General features: G+C 44.6%; 1 protein-coding gene across 1 annotated transcript in view; it reads right to left on the bottom strand.

Moving 5' to 3' along the window:
* Nucleotides 1-323: 323 nt before the first annotated feature.
* The window catches only part of LOC132380627 (parkin coregulated gene protein-like), a 175,821-nt gene continuing 157,636 nt past the window's right edge, over nucleotides 324-18,508 (bottom strand). Inside the window, exon 5 of the mRNA XM_059949567.1 lies at nucleotides 324-867. Within this exon, the coding sequence (XP_059805550.1) occupies nucleotides 707-867 (161 nt within the window). The 3' untranslated portion in view covers nucleotides 324-706. The remainder of the gene's footprint in view (nucleotides 868-18,508) is intronic.

The following is an 18,508-nucleotide window of genomic DNA, read 5'->3' as shown; positions in this document are numbered from 1 at the left end:
GATGCTGGAAACGGGAGGTCATCAAGCTCCAGCGGGAACCAAGGGCCCAAGGAAAAGAAAAAAGAAGTTTTCCCTCAGTAATGAAAGGTACCAGAATTTCAGTACTCCAACTGACTTTGGATGATGGAAATTGCAGGTCATCAATGGCTTTTACTCTACTGGGCCCAAGAAAAATTTTCCCTCTGTAATGAAAGATACCAGATTTTCAACAACAGGCCTTTGATGTAACGTTCATCCTCAGAACACTGGAACCTCAGCCGACAACTGAAAAATCATCCTCATAGGCTTAGCATTAAAAAAAAAGATGAAATGGAGAATATAACTCCAAAATGAATGTTTTTATTGAAGAAACAATTCAGTGTTTGCAGGCAATATTATTGTGTGTGTACATCAACAGATTTTTCATAAACGCTCAGCTAATTTCTGTAGCGTACTCCTTAATAAAATGGACATTACCTGCTGTCGAGGTACTATAGGGACTAGAGATCTTTAAAGATGAAATATCAAATCAAATAAAGATGAAAAATGGAAGTGCAATGTTAATTCAATTCTACCATCTTCTAACTTGTTTTAACCATCAATAATGTACTTCCTGCAAAAGATTCTATTTCAAATAACATTTTAATTATCTGAAAAATATTAGGATGATTTTGAAAAAGAGCAGGAAGACTTCAGTCCTTCAGCACATTCCTTTTTTTCTATTTGCTTAATTTAGTACACAGGACTCGTACGTGGGGACCATATACTTGATGTTGATGAATGCATCTTCCCCTCCAAACCGTTCGAACACCTCCAGCGTCTCGTTTATGAGGTCGCCGATATTTTCTCGTTTCTGCTGACTGTAGTCAATCCCATCTCCTGAGTTTACTGATGAGAAGAGAATAAGGACATTCAGTTCAGAGATTTAAAAAAAAACATCTTATTCAATTACATTTGTTTTCTGCTTGGGGAATATTCAAGGCTTTTGAGTCATTCGGGAGCATCAACGTGGATAATTGCTGGTAGTGTAACATAGTTCAGACTTCTTCTATGGGACATGGCCAGATCACTTCCTTGAACATGGCTCGATTACAATACTGCACATAGAGATCTTATCGTCACTATGAGAGCTTCAGATTTAGGAGCAGAATCAGGCCATTTGGCCCATTGAGTCTGCTCCACCATTTCATCATGGCTGATCCATTTTCCTCTCAGCCCCAATCTTCCACCTTCTCCACATATCTCCGAATGCCCCGACCAATCAAGAACCTATCAACTTCTTCCTTAAGTATACCCAACACCTTGCTTTCCACAGCTGCCTGTGGAAACTAATTCGAAAGATTCGTCACTCCCTAGCTAAACAAGTTCCTCCTCATCTCCATTCTAAAGGATGTCCCTCTATTCTGAGGCTGTGTCCTCCAGTCTTAGATTCCCCCCCACCATAGGAAACATCCTTTCCACGTCCACTCTATCGAGGCATTTTGACATTCGAGCGGTTTCAATGAGATCACACCTCCCTCTTCTGAAATCCAGTGAGCCATCAAACACTTTTCATGTGACAAGTCACAAATTACTTAAACTTGCACATTGCACATTCAGACAGAGACGTAACATAAATATTTTTATCCTCATGTATGTGAAGGATGTAAGAAATAAAGTCAATTAAATTCAATTGAATTCAGTTCTTTCAATCCTGGAATTGTTTTCGTGAACCTCCTTTGAACCCTCTCCAGTGTCAGCACATCCTTTTTTCAGAGAAGCTGCCCAAAACTGCTCACAATACTCCAAGTGAGGCCTCACCAGTGTTTTATAAAACCTCAACATTACATTCTTGCTTTTATATTCGAGTCGTTTAATGGTCTGAGGGGGCTTCCCATTCCCGTTTTGACATATCAATGCATGGCCTCCTCTACCGCCGCAATGAGAACACACTCAGGCTGGAGGAGCAACACCTTATATTCTGTTCGGGTAGCCTCCAACCTAACAGCGCGAACATCGATCTCTCAAACTTCTGGTAATTGTCCCCACCCCCTCTCCTTCACTGTTCCCCTTTCCTGTTTCCCTCTCCAACCCCTCTCCTTACCTTCCCATCACCTTCCTCTGGTGCTCCTCCTCCTTTCCTTTCTACCATGGCCTTCTTTCAGATTCCCCCTTCTCCAGCCCGCTATTCCTTCTGCCAATCAGCATCCCAGCTCTTTACTTCGTCCCCTCCCCCTCTCGCGGTCTCACCTGTCACCGGCCACCTTGTGCTTCTTCCTCCCCTTCCCCCACCTTCTTATCTTCCTTTCCAGTCCTGATGAAGGGTCTTTGCCTGAAATGCTGGCTGTTTACTCTTTTCCACAGACGCTGCCTGACTTGCTGAGTTCCTCCTGCATTTTGTGTGTGTTGCTTGGCAGTATGATTAGTGATTCAGTGGGAAATCCTCTCACCCCTCCCCCTATTTACTTCTCACGGGAACCGGGGTTCACCAGTCGTTGTACTGAGAAGTTTATTTAACACATCCCCAAACGGCACCGAGGTACGATCGGTGGCCACTTTATTAGGTACACCTGCAAACCTGTTCTTTAACGCAAATATCGGCCATTCTCATGGGATTTTCACACATATCAGTCTCTAGAGTTTACGGAGAATAGTCCAAAAACAAGAAAAAGTATATACAGTGAGTGGAGTTCTGTAGTTGAGAATCACAAACATGAGAAAACCTGCAGATATTGGATCTCCAAAGCAACACACACAAAACACTGGAGAAAATCAGCAGCTAGGCAGCATCTATGGGAAAGAGTAAATGGTTGACATTCGGGTCTACCCTGTACTTCTTCCTCCCCTCTCCCCGCCTTCTTACTCTGGCTTCTCCCCTTCCTTTCCAGTCCTGATGAAGGATCTCGGCCCGAAACGTCGACTGTTTACCCTTTTCCTTAGGTGCTGCCTGGCCCACTGAGTTCCTGCAGCACTGTGTGTGTGTCGCTGTTGGAGAGAACGACTTGTTAGTGAGTGAGGTCGTAAGAGAATGATCAGACTGGTTCGAGCTGACGGGGGGGGGGGGGGGGGGAGGTGACAGTAACTCAAATAACGCATTACAATAATGGTGTGTAGAAGAGCATTTCTGAATGCACAACACGCCAAACCTTGAAGTCGATGGGCTACAGCAACAGAATACCATGAATATACACTCACAGTAACTGTCTCCCTACCCTACAAAGTAGAGCAATTTACCCCCCCCAGTTTTTCTCTTTACCGAAGATAGACTTAACCATTTTATTATTTAAAGTCTGACAAATTATTCCTCATACTCCATCAAAGGATTCAAAGTACATTTATTATGAAATTATCTATGCAGTATACAACCCTGAGATTCATTTTCTTCACAGACAGCCACGAAACAAAGAAAATCATGGAACCTGTTCTGTAGAGATAGTTAAATTGGAAGTTATTTTATCTCCCTTCCAAGAGGACCACAACCTTGTCATAGGGTTTGGAGGCTTATTGACCCAGAGCACTATGTCGGCTGGACTCAGGGCTTTACGTTTGGGCTTGTGGTAGGGCTACCCATTCCAAATAGGTCAAAGTGTAGAGGACAGACAAAGAGTGGCCCACTGGTCCTCCAGGTTTGGGGGTTCGGCTCAGGGCTAACAACTCTGACTGGTAAAACAAAACAGTTACGGAAACAACAATGAAGAATCCTTCTACATCCGAGTGCGACGGTATTCCTGAGTCTCCACCCGGGACTTGCCCGACTGACTGTAGTGAAAACTGAGAGGAAGCTGCTAACACGATGAAGGAAACCTTGAACTCCACCAGAGATGGAGAACTTTCATTGCTGTCCTAAATGACAGCGGCGTAACGAGCAATAAATATGCAAATAAGAGCCAAAGAGGAGTCTGCAAAGAATAATGTGCATAATAATCTGCTGTATTATATGTGAAATAACCTTAGTTTTTACCGAGTTCATGTATATCGAAACAGTGAAATGTGTTGTTTTGCATCAACAACCAAAGTCAGAAGATGTCCTGGGGCAGCCTGTAAGTGCTGCCATGCTTCCAGCACCAAGGTAGCATGCTCCCAACTTACTAACGCTAACCCATACATGTTAGGAATGTGAGAGGAAACAGGAGCATCCAGAGGAAACCTATGTAGTCGCAGATAGAACCTACAAATTACCAAGGACGACACCTAGTGCAGACTCAGCAAAGCTAGAAACGTCTTCAGATCAATGAGCAACATTGGGGATCGACCAAAGACAGTGTCCGCACCAAGGTGAAGCTGTACCAGAGCTGTGCTCTGTCCACATTCTGGCGTAGGTCAGAATGCTGGCACATGACAGAGAATATCCTTGCCAGGCTGTCGTCATTCCACATCCCAAGCCTCTGGAAGATCCTCTGAATTTTCTGGACAAGAAAGATCTCCAACCACGCCCCAGTCCTTCAATGTCATCAAGAGGGACATGACCACAATCATCTTGAGGAGACGTTGGAGATGGACTGGGCATGTGATGAGAAGAGAAGCCAACTCTATCATCAAGACAACACTTCATTGGACCCCCGAAAGATGGAGGAAATGCGGGAGACCAAAGGCAACTTGGCACCGTATTGTAGAGGCAGAAATGAGGACCTTGAACCACACCTGGGGCACAATAGTCTTCCAGACCTGCTGAACGGTCTTGGCCTGAAATGTCGACTATCCTCTTTCGCATAGATGCTACCTGGGTCTGCTGAGTTCCTCCAGCGTTTTGTGTGAGCTGTTTGGATTTCCAGCATCTGCAGATTTTCCCTTGTTTGCACAATAGTGAAGATGGCCAAGAACAGACAGAGATGGAGGACCTTCATTGCTGCCCTAAACCCCAGTGGCAGAACAGGCAGTAAGTAAGTACTAAATCCATGTTTGTCCTTCTGCGTTCATGTATTCATGGGTGGTTGAATGACAATTAAAGTTGAACTTGCACTGTTCTATTCTGGTCTTGGTGAGAGTCTATATCTGGTTTGGAGCATCATGCCAGTTGCTGGGCTTGAAACAGGTGTAGTTGGAGTATTCCTAAACAGTGTATTATCGTCTGTCACAGTACAATGCTCCACGTAGCTCCATCTTAGAATGCCATGCATTATCCAGCATCCAGAACATTGGCATAGAGGAATCAGAATACTAATTATTTACGCTACAAGTGACAAAAGTTCTGTACTGTTTGTCAGAAGTGTTTTAATTGTTTTTCATTTAGTGCCACTTGGATCTAATCTTCCTGTTAATTACAGCTTTTGTGGATTTCTTCACGGATATTTCTACCCTGTTAATTTTTATTACTCCCCCACTTTTGGCGTCATAAATCTGGCTGTCAGGTTGGACATAACAACAAGTGGAACTTAACGAACGTGCTTCTGCTATAAATTTAATTCCCTCACACATTTTCACACTGTAATCGTGGCAGAATCTATACTTTGAGTACAATAGGCAGATGGATTCAGAGCTTCAGAAATTAATTGCAATAGTTGTTGTCATTCCCTTCCGCGCCTCATGGCACATCGAGCAGCAGCCTTGCCTCTTCTTTAGCATTTTTGCCTGTTTTTTAACGGGGCTGGGTTGATAGCTTGGCACTCAAGCCGGCACGGTTTTGAAAGCGTGCAAACAACCAGCCCAATTCAAACCCACAACCACTTAAACTGCAGTCCGGTTAGAATGCCACTACACCATCAACCAGCCTCAGTTGAAAAAGAAACATTATTAATTCATTTTAATGTACAGTACTGTGCAAAAGTCTTAGGCATAGATGTATAACCAGAGTGCCTAAAACTTCTGCACAGAACTGTCGTAATTTTATGTATTGCTGTGATTTAGAAGATTGAGGGGGGATCTTATTGAAACGCATAAAATTCTAAAGGGATTGGACTGGCTAGATGCAGGAAGATTGTTCCCGATGTTGGCGAAGTCCAGAACGAGGGGTCACAGTTTAAGGATAAAGGGGAAGCCTTTTAGCCTTTTCCGAGATGAGGAAAAATTTCTTCACACAGAGAGTGGTGAATCTGTGAAATTCTCTGCCACGGGAAACAGTTGAGGCCGGTTCATTGGCTATATTTAAGAGGAAGTTAGATATGGCCCTTGTGGCTAAAGGGATCGGGGGTATGGAGAGAAAGCAGGTACAGGGTTCTGAGTTGGATGATCAGCCATGATCATACTGAATGGTGGTGCAGGCTCGAAGGGCTGAATGGCTTACTCCTGCACTTATTTTCTATGTTTCTATGCTAAAAACAACGCCGTCACGATGGCGTCCCGATGACTCCACTCAGAGCTAAGTTCTAAAAAAAGTAGTAATTTTATGTATTGCACTGTACTGCTGCAGCAGAAGAGAAATCATGATGTGAGTGATGATAAAGCCTGATTCTGATACGGGTCCCTATTGTGGACTGAGAGTGGGAAGGGGGGCAGGGGGAGGGGAATCGTGGTTGGGAAAAGGGCAGGGGAATGGGAAGTAGCAGAGTCATTCTGTAATGATCAACGAGCCAATTGTTCAGAATCAAATGACCTTGCCTGCTGTCACAGGGCTGCGTGTGTTTGTACCCATGCCACAGTCTTCCCACCACCCCCAGCCCTGGTACTCCTTCTCTGCCACGTATCCCACACCCCTTCCACAGAGCCAATGCAATACTGGCTCCATGTTTTGGTTTAAAATTGACATGACAGGAGCTGTTCTTACTGTCTTGCTTCCGTGTTCAATCATGCAACAGTGCCTAATACCACACTCTGTGGTCACTTTATTAGGGACACCCGCTCATTAATTCAAATATCCAACCAGCCAATCAAGCGGCTGCAAATCAATACATAAAGGCGTGCAGGCACGCTCAAGTGGAGGTGCCTAATAAAGTGGCCACTGTGTGTGCATTACAGTACAAAAGTACCCAGCTGCATCTTTTAAACACTGAGATACATTTAATGACAGATGTGAAAATCGCAATTCCATTGAAACATAATAAGATTCTGTTTTTGGAAACTTCATTCATGTATGAAAAGCAAAACCGATGTGTTACTTTTCATGTCTTCCAATGCCAGAATAATTAACGGTGACCTAACCATGAAAGGAGTAGATTTCATTCCTGAAACCAATGATTTAAGTTGAAGGAATGTTTGTAGTGTAGCTTCTGATTTACTGTTATACACATCTTCCATGTGGGTTGGAGTCTAGGGGCATAAGCAGTGATTTAAGCAAAGGTGGCGTTCAAAATCAGAATCAGGTTTAATATCGCCAGCATATGTTGTGAAACTTGTTAACTTTGTGGCAGCAGTACAATGCAATACATAATAAAGAAAAAACTGAATTATAGTGTGTGTATATATATATATATGTATACTAAATTAGTGTAAAAAAAGAAATGATAAAGTAGTGAGGTACTGTTCATCGTTCAATTTCATGACACATGTTGATAATAATAAACCTGATTCTGATTCTGATTCAATGTCCATTCAGAAATCAGATGGCAGAGGGGAAGAAGTTGTTCCTGAATTGTTGAGTGTGTGCCTTCAGGCTCCTGTACCTCCTCCCTGATGGCAGAGGGGAAGAAGCTGTTCCTGAATCATTGAGTGTGTACCTTCAGGATTCTCTACCTCTTTCCTGGTGGTAGCAATGAGAAGAGGGCATGATCTGACTGATTTCTCCTCCCCTCCCCTCTCTCATTCTCTCCGTCGCTCTCTCTCTCATTCTCTCCCTCTCTCTACCCCTCTCTCTTTCCTTCCCCTCCCTCTCTCCTCTCCACTCCGTCTTTCTATCCTTCCTTTCTCTCTCCCTCTCCCGCTCCCCTCTCTCCCCCCTTCTCTCTCTCTGTCTCTCTCTCCCCCCCTCTCTCTCAAGACTGGGGGACACCGGGTCAAAGTGATAGGTGAAGGAAACAGGGAGAGTGAGGATAACAAGGGAAAGTGATTACATCTGCAACTCACAGTTGCAGTCAAAAGGCATATTGATTTTCATTTGAGGTAAATATGACTGGATTGTTCTGTTGAGGTTAAGTTTGAGCATGAAGATTAAAATGGCCTCATTTTGCACCATAACAATGTTAACATTCCAGGATTCTGCACACAAAAACATTTACAGTGGCCACTTTATTAGGTACACTTGTGCACCTACTCGTTAATGCAAATATCTAACCAGCCAATCATGTGGCAGCAACTCAATACTTGAAAGCATGTCAAGGTGGTCAAGATGTTCAGACTGAACATCAGAATGGGGAATAAATGTGATCTAATTGACTTTGACTGTGGAAGGATTGTTGGTGCCAGATGGGGTGGTTTGAGTATTTCAGAAGCTGCTGATCTTCACGCACACCAGCCTCTAAAGCAGGGGGTTCCCAACCTTTCTTATTCCATGGACTCCTACCATTAAGTGAGGAGTCCGCGGACCCCCAGTTTGGGAACTCCTGCTCCAGAATTTACAGAGAATAGTGTGAGGAAGGGAAAAAAGTCCAGGGAGCAGCAGTTCAGCAACAATAGTTGGGTGCAGAAGAGCATCTCTATGCCTTGACGTGGATGGGCTACATAGCAGAACACCACACCGGGCTCCACTCCTGTATCTAATAAAGCATAAATGTCCTTCGTGACCATCGGTGAGAGGATCAGGCACCTGTTTCCCACACCCCACCGCCCCTGGACCTCACACATGCCTCCCTGGTTGATCATCCTAAACCTGAACACAGCCTTTCGATTTGGCAGCGTGCACAGCAATACAAGTGCTCTCATCTTAATTTAATCATTACACGCAGGATACTGACTTGATGATAAAACCCAAAAGTTGTACAAGAAACAGATGTTCAGTGCTTGCCACCGAGGAAATTTGGCTTCTCGTAATTTCACTGCTAGGTCCACTCTACAGGTTAATAGCAATAAAACTAATTACCATGGTTCCTGGGAATCCAAATAAACGCAGAAGATGTCGGTTGTGCTCCGCTCCTTTATCTGCAGGTGACACATTATATCCTGCTTTTCTTTCAGTGTTCTTCACCCTCTCCCCCTTCCCTCCTGAAGGCGCTGACATTTTCTGGAGCTTCATGAATGCAGCCAGATCCCTTGCTCTACTCTCAAAGCAGCCGAAGTTTTGCGAGCTGTTCACTACTACGATGCTTTGAATATTACAGCAAACATCTTACTGTGCTCCTCTCACCCGTTACTAATGTTCCGCAAAGCTCTGCCACTGAATGGATTTTCTAGCCAGTGTTGCCGAAAATGTTAACCCAGCCGAGAAGCCTATGTTAGGGCCCATATAGTCTATTTATGCAAATACTAAATTGGCTGGTGCCTTTATACCTTGGAAACAGCAAATAATTCTAAATGTTTTAAGATGATAGATCTGCTTCATGAAGCGTTGGAAGAAATCGAATAGTTAGCCTATGATTTAAATTTTCTCAAAGAGAGAGAGAGAGAGAGATACATAAAAACATGGACTGTCAGGATGGGAAACAGCTTCTTCCCTCAGGCCATTAGCTTTCTGAACTCCCTGCTGTATCGCATTCCAAGTGTCTTCAGTTAAGCTGTTCTGTGCTTTACAATATTTAATTTATGCACTTTAGTTTATTTATGAGTAATCTATATGTAGATTTCATCCTTACTTTCACAAGATATCATATGTTATGTGTACTTCAGTGCTTTACACCCTGGTCCGGAGAAATGTTGTCTTATTTGATGGTATACATGTATATAGTTAAGTGGCAATAAACTTGACTTGACTTAAGAAATACAGTTCAATTTGCCAGCTTAGTTCCTCCAAGAGAATCCCAGCCTTGTCGTGGATTGGAGGCTTGTGTGTCTCAATGGCTCAGGGAGCTACAGTGACGCAGGGCTTTATGCTTTGGCTCTTGGTAGGGTCACCCATGCCAAACAGGTCAAAGGGTAGAAGCCAGACTAAGAGGGGTCCAATGGTCTTTCTGGGTCGGGGGTTCAGCCCAGGGCAAACAAAACTGCTACGGAAACAGCGATGAAGAGCCTTTCTGCATCTAAGTGCGACGGTATTCCCGAGTCTCCACCCAGGACTTGACGACTGGCAGTAGCGAAAACCAAGAGGAAGTGACTGACATGATGAAGGAAGCCCTGAACACCGCCAGAGATGGAGGTCCTTCGTTGCTGCCCTAAATGCCAGCGGCGTAACGGGCTGGCTGTAGGCAAGCAAGTTACCAGCTAGGATGGATTCAGATTAGCTGGCCACACTCTGGGCCAGTAGCATCGGCGGTTCTCGCCGGCCGCACGAGGCGACCACTGACGTGAGGGTGTCACTGCGCTTAGGCGACTGATTACCTCGCGTGGGTTCAAGTTCAACAGTGGCCGTGACAGGGACTGAGGAAAGGTGCAAATGACTCGTATTGTTTCCTCACGGCCTGGTGGTTGGGGACCATTGAAGTACACTGTGTAGTGCGGGGGGAGCTATGCGCATGCGCACTGGGCAGAAGGAACGGAACGAAAACCCCGCAACCTGGAAACAATCTCTCATCAGTATTTTCATTCTTTCGGGATCTACTGGGAAAGTCTCAAAAATCGACCAGTTGATTGCGATCGATGGGTTGGCGACCGCCGCTGTAGAGCCTGATGCTAACTGCTATGCCAGTGTGCAACCCTGGGCACCTGAGGCTTCCCCAGAGAACAAAAGGATTCAGCACTATCAGTAATAAACTGCAATGCTGCCTTACTGGAGATTTCCCTGGTGATGATAACCTGGTGAAAGGCAATAGTGATTAATGAACTTTTAACTAAGGACACAAGGGACACTGCAAAATCTAGAGCAATACACACAAAATGCCCGAGGAGCTCTGCAGGGCAGGCAGCATCTATGGAGAGGGATGAAGTGTCGATATTTTGCGCTGAGATGCCAGATACTACTATTATTTATTGTAATGCCTGCATTGTTTTTGTGCACTTTACACAGTCCTCTGTAGTTCTGTAATCTAGTGTAGCTTTCTCTGTGTCGATTTTTATGTAGTTCAGTCTAGTTTTTGTACTGTGTCATGTAACACCATGGTCCTGAAAAAGGTTGTCTCATTTTTACTGTGTACTGTACCAGCAGTTATGGTCGAAATGACAATAAAAGTGACTTGACTTGACATCATCAGGACTGTCCTGATGTCCTGTTGAAGGGTCTCGGCCCGAAACGAATCAGCACAAAACAGCGACTTCTAATTCCTCTCCGGAGACGCTGCCTGACCTGTTGAGTTCCTCCAGCACTTGAGTGTGTTATATATCTGGGCCAGGCACAGTAGCGTCGTGATTAGCACAACGCTTTACAGACCAGCCGCCCGGGTTCAGCTCCTGCCGCTGCCTGTAAGGAGTTTGTACGTCCTCCCCGTGACTGTGTGGGTTTCCTCCGGGTGCTCCGGTTTCCTCCCACAGTCCGAAGACATGGCAGTTGATAGGCTAATTGGTCATTGTAAATCGTCCTATAATTAGGCTAGGGTTAACAGTGGGGGTTGCTGGGCAGTGAGGTTCAAAGAGACGGTAGGGACTACCACGCAGTGTACCTCAATAAATAACTAAGAAGCCATTTTTAAGTGGAATTAGTTATTGCAGAATTGGTATGATATGTTCATCTTCTCAAGACAAAGTTACCTAGGTTGAACTAAGTAAACCGCAGACTTTGATAAATCTTTTGAATTAAAGAGATCAAACAAAGTGCTTTTCAAGTTTTGAGACATTAGCAGCTTCATTCAGTGTTTCATCAGTACTCTCCCGGGTGGAGTTGGGCCAATAACCCTGGCTGGCTTTATACCTGAAGGTTTAATAAGATGGTATCTGATCCTGTGCCAAGTAACATTCAATCAAGCCAGCAAATTTACCTTTGATGTAGTCACAATATTGATGGTATGATAGTCAGCCGTGAGGGGAATAAGACTGCTGATTGGCTGAACCTAAAAACATGAAGCACCTAGCACATACTGTTCCTGAGCTTAGAGCAATGCAGTGGTTACATCAGTGGACTGGCAGACTGAAACTTGGGTCATTGATCCTTGGACATGAGTTCAAATCCCACCATGGCGGCTGGAGAATTTAATTCAAAGCAGTTCAAAAGTCAAGAGGTTATGTTGCAACTTTATAAAACTCTGGTTAGGTTGCACCTAGAGTATTGCATAGATTTCTGGTCGCTCCACTATAGGAAGGATGTTGAGGCTTTGGAGAGGGTGCGGAAGATGCTCATCAGAATACTGCCTGGTTTGGAGGGCCTGTGCTATCATGAGAGACTGGAGAAACTTGGGTTGTTTTTTCTGGAGTGCTGGAGGCTGAGGGGAGATCTGACCGAGGTTCACGAGATTATAACAGGCCTAGATAGAGTGGACAGAGAGTAGCTTCAAAACATAAAAATACAACTGCAGATGCTGTGGATCAAAGAATACGTACATGACGCTGGAAGAACTCAGCAGGTCAGGCAGCATCCGTGAGAAAAGAGTAGCCAACGTTTTGGGCCGAGACCCTTCATCAGGAATGGGAGGGAAGAGAGGGCCGAAGCCCAGTAGTAGGCCCCTACCTCCTCCCCTATCTCTATTACTGGGTTCGGCCCTCTCTTCCCCCACATTCCTGATGAAGGGTTTCGGCCCGAAACGTTGGCTACTCTTTTCTCACGGATGCTGCCTGACCTGCTGAGTTCTTCCAGCATTATGTACATATTCAGAGAGTAGCTTGTTTTCCAAGGTTGGTCTAATACCAGAGGGCATGCGTTGGAGGTGAGAGGGGGTAGATTCAATAGGGATGTGAGGTGTAAGTTCTTTACTCAGAGAGTGGTGGATGCCTCGAATGCTAGGCCTGGTGTAGTGGTAGAGGCAAATACATCAGAGGCTTTTAAGAGATGTTTAGATAGGCACATGGATGTAGGGAAGATGGAGGGATGTGGACATGGTGTGGGTAGGAGGGATTAATGTTTGGAGGTTTCGGTTTACTTCTTAGTGAGTTAGGGCACAACATTGTGGGCTGAATGGCCTGTTCCTGTGCTGTACTGTTCTGTGTTCTATGTTCTGAGTCTGAAATTGAAAACCAACAGCTAGCTGCAGTAATGGTAAATCGGAGTCTACCAGCTTGTGGTCCTCGAGTCGGGGGACTTGGAGAAGCAACGCAGAAGATTGTAACCTCGGAACAGCAGAGTTGCTGGTCTCCATTCCCGCTGGTGCAGGGGGCGACCACTCCCGCCCTCGCTGGAGAGAGAGTCTGTCTGAGATACTGAAGTGCTGGCTTACCGACTGCAGTTTTTGATGGTCTCTCGGTCAGGGTCTCTCTGGAGGGAGTGGGGGTGTCTGCTATTGCGAGGGGGTCAGTGCTTCTGCTGGTGTAAGTGAGGGGAGGGTCAATACTTCAGCTGCTTGTGCAGAGGGAGGGGGAGATGAGCTTTGGGGTTCTGATCTTTCAATCATTCATTCTATCTCTTTGTTTTGTGGATGTCTGTGAAGAGTAAGAATTTCAGGTTGTACAGTATACTGTATCCATTCTCTGATATTAAACGGAACCATTTGATCTTATCTGGTCTGGCTAATGTATTACTCTGGACCCAGTAAAGTTTCTTCGCTGCTTTCTCAGTTTTGGTGGAATTAGAATGGTCAATAAATAGTATTAGCTTTTTTAAATGGCAGTGTAAGTATAGGGAACACACACAGAATGCTGGTGGGACTCAGCAGGCCAGGTGAGGAGTACAGTCGACATTTCAGGCCGAGACGTCCTGCTGAAAGGTCTCGGCCCGAAACGTCGATTGCTTACTCTTTTCTGTTGATGCTGCCTGACCAGCTGAGTTCCTCCAGCATTTTGTGTGCGTTGCTTGGATTTCCAGCTTCTGCAGATTATCTCTTCTTTGTTAATAAAATATACAAATGGGTTCCTCAAGGTTGTTATAGCGGGGCAGGAAGGTGGGGGGTAATGAGGACAAGCTCCCGCTACCTATTAAATTCTCCCAAAGCCTCACGACTCAAACAGCCTCTGGCAACCAAGTCCAGCTCCTGGCCTTCACATATGGCTTAGCTGCTAAGTCCGGCAGAACAGGTTCTGCTGACAGGTGTGGCAAGAGGCTGTAGGGTTGTAGACTCATCCAGCTCTATCACGGACAGAGTGCTCCTCATCATCGAGGACATCCTCAAGAAGGTTGCGTCCATCACGAAGGGCCCTCCCCATCCACCACATGCCCTCTTCTCGTTCTCTAACCCAACAATCAGGAACAGCTTCTTCAACATATTATAGTGTCATGGGTTCACGGCCCACAACCCAGGCGGTTAACCTGGTCAGGCGTTCTAGTTAATCACCACCAACTTCCCCTTCCTCGTCTATCTATTACCCCCACCACTGCACTGTAAATACTTTAAGCCAGTTTTTATAATGTTGTTAACTTTGTAAATGCATTCTGATTTTTATGCATTTATGCACTCTGTATTCCATATCTGTACTTTAACCTCTGGCTTTATTTTTATATAGTTCTTTATTATTTATAATCGTTGAATTTTGTTACTGTAAGTAGCACCAAAACACTGTAGCAAATTCCTAATACATGTAAATGTGTATGGGAGATAAAGATGACCCTTATATTTATGCAATACACACACAAAATGCTGGAGGAACTCGGCAGGTCAGGCAGCATCTATGGAAATGAATAAACAGTTGACATTTCAGCCTGAAATGCTTCTTCAGAGCTGGAAATGAAGGGGGAAGATGCCAGAATAAAAAAAGGTGGGGGGAGAGGAAGGAGGATAGCTAGAAGGTGAAAGGTGAAGCTAGGTGGTTGGGAAAGGTCAAGGGCTGGATAAGAAAGGATCTGATAGAAGAGGAGAGTGGACCATAGGAGAAAGGGAAGGAGGAGGGAACCCAGGGGGAAGTGATAGGCAGGTGAGAAGAGGTAAGAGAGTCAGAGTGGGGAATAGAAGAGGAGTGGTAGGGGTGGGGGGAGGACATTTTTATCAGAAGGAGAAATCAATATTCATGGCATCAGCTTGGAAGCTACCCAGCTACAAGCTACAAGGCGTTGCTCCTTCACCCTGAGGGAGGCCTCATCTTGGCACAAGAACCAACACGTCAGAACAGGAATGGGAATGGGAATTGCAAAGTTTGGCCTCCAGGAAGTTCTGCTTTTGGCAGAGCGAACAGACGTGCTGACAGAGTGGTCGCCCAATTTACGAAGGGCCTCACCAATGTAGAGAGGGCCGCATTGGGAGGTCTTTATTAAAAGATCTTTATCCTCATTAATTGTTCTGCAATATTTTTTTTGTAATTTTATTAACGTTATGTCTTGGGACTATACTGCTACTGCATATCAACAAAGTTCACATCCCCCAGGTCAGTGTTAATAAACCTGACCTCATGCTGATTCACTATGGTTAATTTCAGAATAAAATATCAATGTTAATAACTGGTTTAAAAATTATTTATTTTATTTATTGAGATACAGTGCAACTATTGAGATTGATTGAAGATTAGGCCCTTCTGACCCTTCAAACCATGTTGCCTAGGCAACACACTGATTTCATCCCAGCCTAATTTACAATGGCCAATTAACCTACCAACCCAGCATATCTTTGGACTGTGGGAAGAAACCAGAGCACCAGGAGGAAACCCATATGGTCACAGGGAGAACGTGCAGATTACGTACCGGCAGTGGCGGGAATTGAACCCAGGCCGCCTGTAATGTAAAGCGTCGTGCTAACCACTACACTACCACTCATCCTTTATCTAAACCCACTGAACTGAGAGGGCGAATACCCCGTTTCTGCTCCTGTGTTTTGCAGCCTGATGGTCTAACGTTTGAAGCAAGCAGAAATTTGCCGGATTCATACATTATGAATGCTGAAAGGAGTGTGCAAATTGGATAAACAATAGCTGGGTTCAAGATAATTAATTTGTTCTGCCAAGTAATTTGGACAAACGAACGCTTCGAGGGGCAGTCTGTCAATATTGGTTCATCTGGAACTATGCGCAAGTAAACAACACCCTTTCCAAGCAAAGGAAGAGCCAGATTCGTCTGTCCTGATGGCAGAGAGGTCCTGGAAAATGATTCCCACAAATGGCAGAGGCAATGCAGAATTGGGATATTTAAAAGTGAATGTGGAAGATAACATATTGGGGGAAATAGAAATAACTAGGACATAGAATGGTACAGCACAGGAACGAGCCCTTCAGCCCACAATGTTGTGCTGAACCAGTTAAATTAATAATCAAGCAGCTAACTAAACTAATCCATTCTGGCTACGCATTGTCCATATTTTTCCACTTTCCTCACATTCCTGCGTCGTTTCAAACATCTCTTAAAAGTCCCTCACACAAAACGCTGGAGGAACTAAGCAGGCCAGGCGACATCTGTGGAGAAGAGTAAACCGTTGATGTTCTGGGCCGAGGCCCTTCCACCAGGACTGAAAAATCAACTGCTTACTCTTTTCCACAGATGCTGCCTGGCCAGCTGAGTTCCTCCAGCATTATTTGCGTGTTGTTTTGGATTTCCAGCACCTGTGTTTCTCGCACAAACTCTTCTGCCATCTGGGAAAAGGCACCAAAGCATTCGGGCTCTCACGACCAGACTATGTAACAGTTTCTTCCCCCAAGCTATCAGACTCCTCAATACCCAGAGCCTGGACTGACCCCTTGCCCTATTGTCCTGTTTATTATTTATTGTAATGCCTGCACTGTTTTGTGCACTTTATGCACTTTATGCAGTCCTGGGTATGTCTGTAGTCTTGTGTAGTTTTTTTTCTCTGTTGTTTTTTACATAGTTCAGTCTAGTTTTTGTACTGTCTTATGTAGCACCATGGTCCTGAAAAACGTCATTTCATTTTTTACTGTGTACTGTACCAGCAGTTATGGTCAAAATAACAATAAAAAATGACTTGACTTGACTCTTAAAACTCCCTAATGTTTCTGCCTCTACCATCACCCCAGGCAGCTCCTTCAAAGCAGCCTACTCTCTCTGTGTAGAAAAAACTTGCCCCTCACATCTCCTTTGAAATTACCCCCTCTCAATTTAAATGCATGTCCTCTGGTATCAGACATTTCAACTCTAGGAAAAAAGATCCTGTCCACTCGATCTATGTCTCTCATAATCTTAGAAACCTCTGTCAGATCTCCCCCCACAAACTCCGTCGCTTATGTAGGGCTGGATCACGATGAAAGTAGCCACTGCCAACAGCAGTGGGCTGTTTGGGGGCTGATAATGGAGATTTGTCACAGCACAGATCGCCTTTGTTTGCACACAGGGTAAGCTCATGCAGGAATGAGGTTGGCTGTAGCCTTCTGCCGGAGCAGAGCTCAGGAAGCAGCAATCCAGAAAGGCACGCAGACCACGCGCCCTGTAGGATGGGGGATGGGAAGGGAGCGAGGGATCATGACTCCTTTCTAAACAAAGGCTTTACAGTGTGCACCCCACGGAATTCAAGAGCTGTGTGCGAATTCTCAGATTAATTGTTGCCCACCCACCCAGAAATTTCAGGAGTTTCTCTTGGTAGTGAAACGTGCCTATCCAAGGCAGGAAAACAACGCACACACTGAGGGTGTACTGCTTGTGTACATAAAAGTACTTCAACAGAAATGTGGCCCAACTAATTTCCACCACCCCCGCCCTTCCCACCACCCGACCAAATTAATGCCAGTTAAGTAGCCATGGAAAACTTCAAAGAATTCCATGTTTACGAAGTAGCTTTGGCATGTGACTTCTGCAGGGCCTGATGGAGAATGTTGGAATTTCACTCGCCTGCAAATGCAGAAGGGAGATTTATTCCCGTCGCAGCTCGTTTCCTTATTCTAGTGAAATGCTGAGAAGTACACATTTCTGTGAATTCTCCTTTCATTCCCAGAGCACTGGGCCATTTACACTGTGACAGATTGTCTCTCATTTGCACTGCCTTGCTAGAATATAAAAATGTCTTTAGGAACACTCTTGGTTTCCAAGTGCTAAGATTCACAGTAATCTGGTAGTCACAAGCTACTGACAGAAAGCAGATTCCTGGGTTAGACTAATAACGCTATAGTGGCTAGGAGAAAAGTGAGTAAAGAATATTGGGAGAAGCAAAGTGTGGAATAATCTCACTTCTAATATTTTTATTTATTTATTGAGACACAGCACGTAATAGGCCCTTCTGGCCCTTTGAGCCTCACTGCCCAGAAACGTAACCCGCCCACCCCCAATTTAATCCCAGCCTAATCATGGGACAATTTACAATGACCAACTAACCTACCAAGCGGTAGGTCTTCGAACAGTGGGAGGAAACAATAATATAATAATATATATAAATAGATAAATAAATAAACATGACAATAAATTTACAAAATTTACCAATTCATCCAATTAGGTTTATTATTCTTGAATTTTTATCTCTAAAGTATTTTTATAATCCCCAATAACTCTTACTATTTCATTGCCACCTGTTCTAATTCAACCACCTTCTCTGGACTGACAGACTAAATGTTGAAAATCTCAGTAAAGTGTATAGTCATTAGTGGGCCACTGCACAGGATTGAAATAAACTGCAGAAAATTGTGAACTCAGTCACCTCCACCCTCGGCACTAGGCTCCCCAGCATCCGGGACACCTTCAAGAAGCAATGCCTCCAAAAGGTGGCGTCCATCATTA

The sequence above is a fragment of the Hypanus sabinus genome, chromosome 24 (genome assembly GCF_030144855.1).
Source record: "Hypanus sabinus isolate sHypSab1 chromosome 24, sHypSab1.hap1, whole genome shotgun sequence".
In the NCBI taxonomy this organism is placed as follows: Eukaryota; Metazoa; Chordata; class Chondrichthyes; order Myliobatiformes; family Dasyatidae; genus Hypanus; species Hypanus sabinus.
This window is presented reverse-complemented; position numbering and strand designations above follow the sequence as displayed.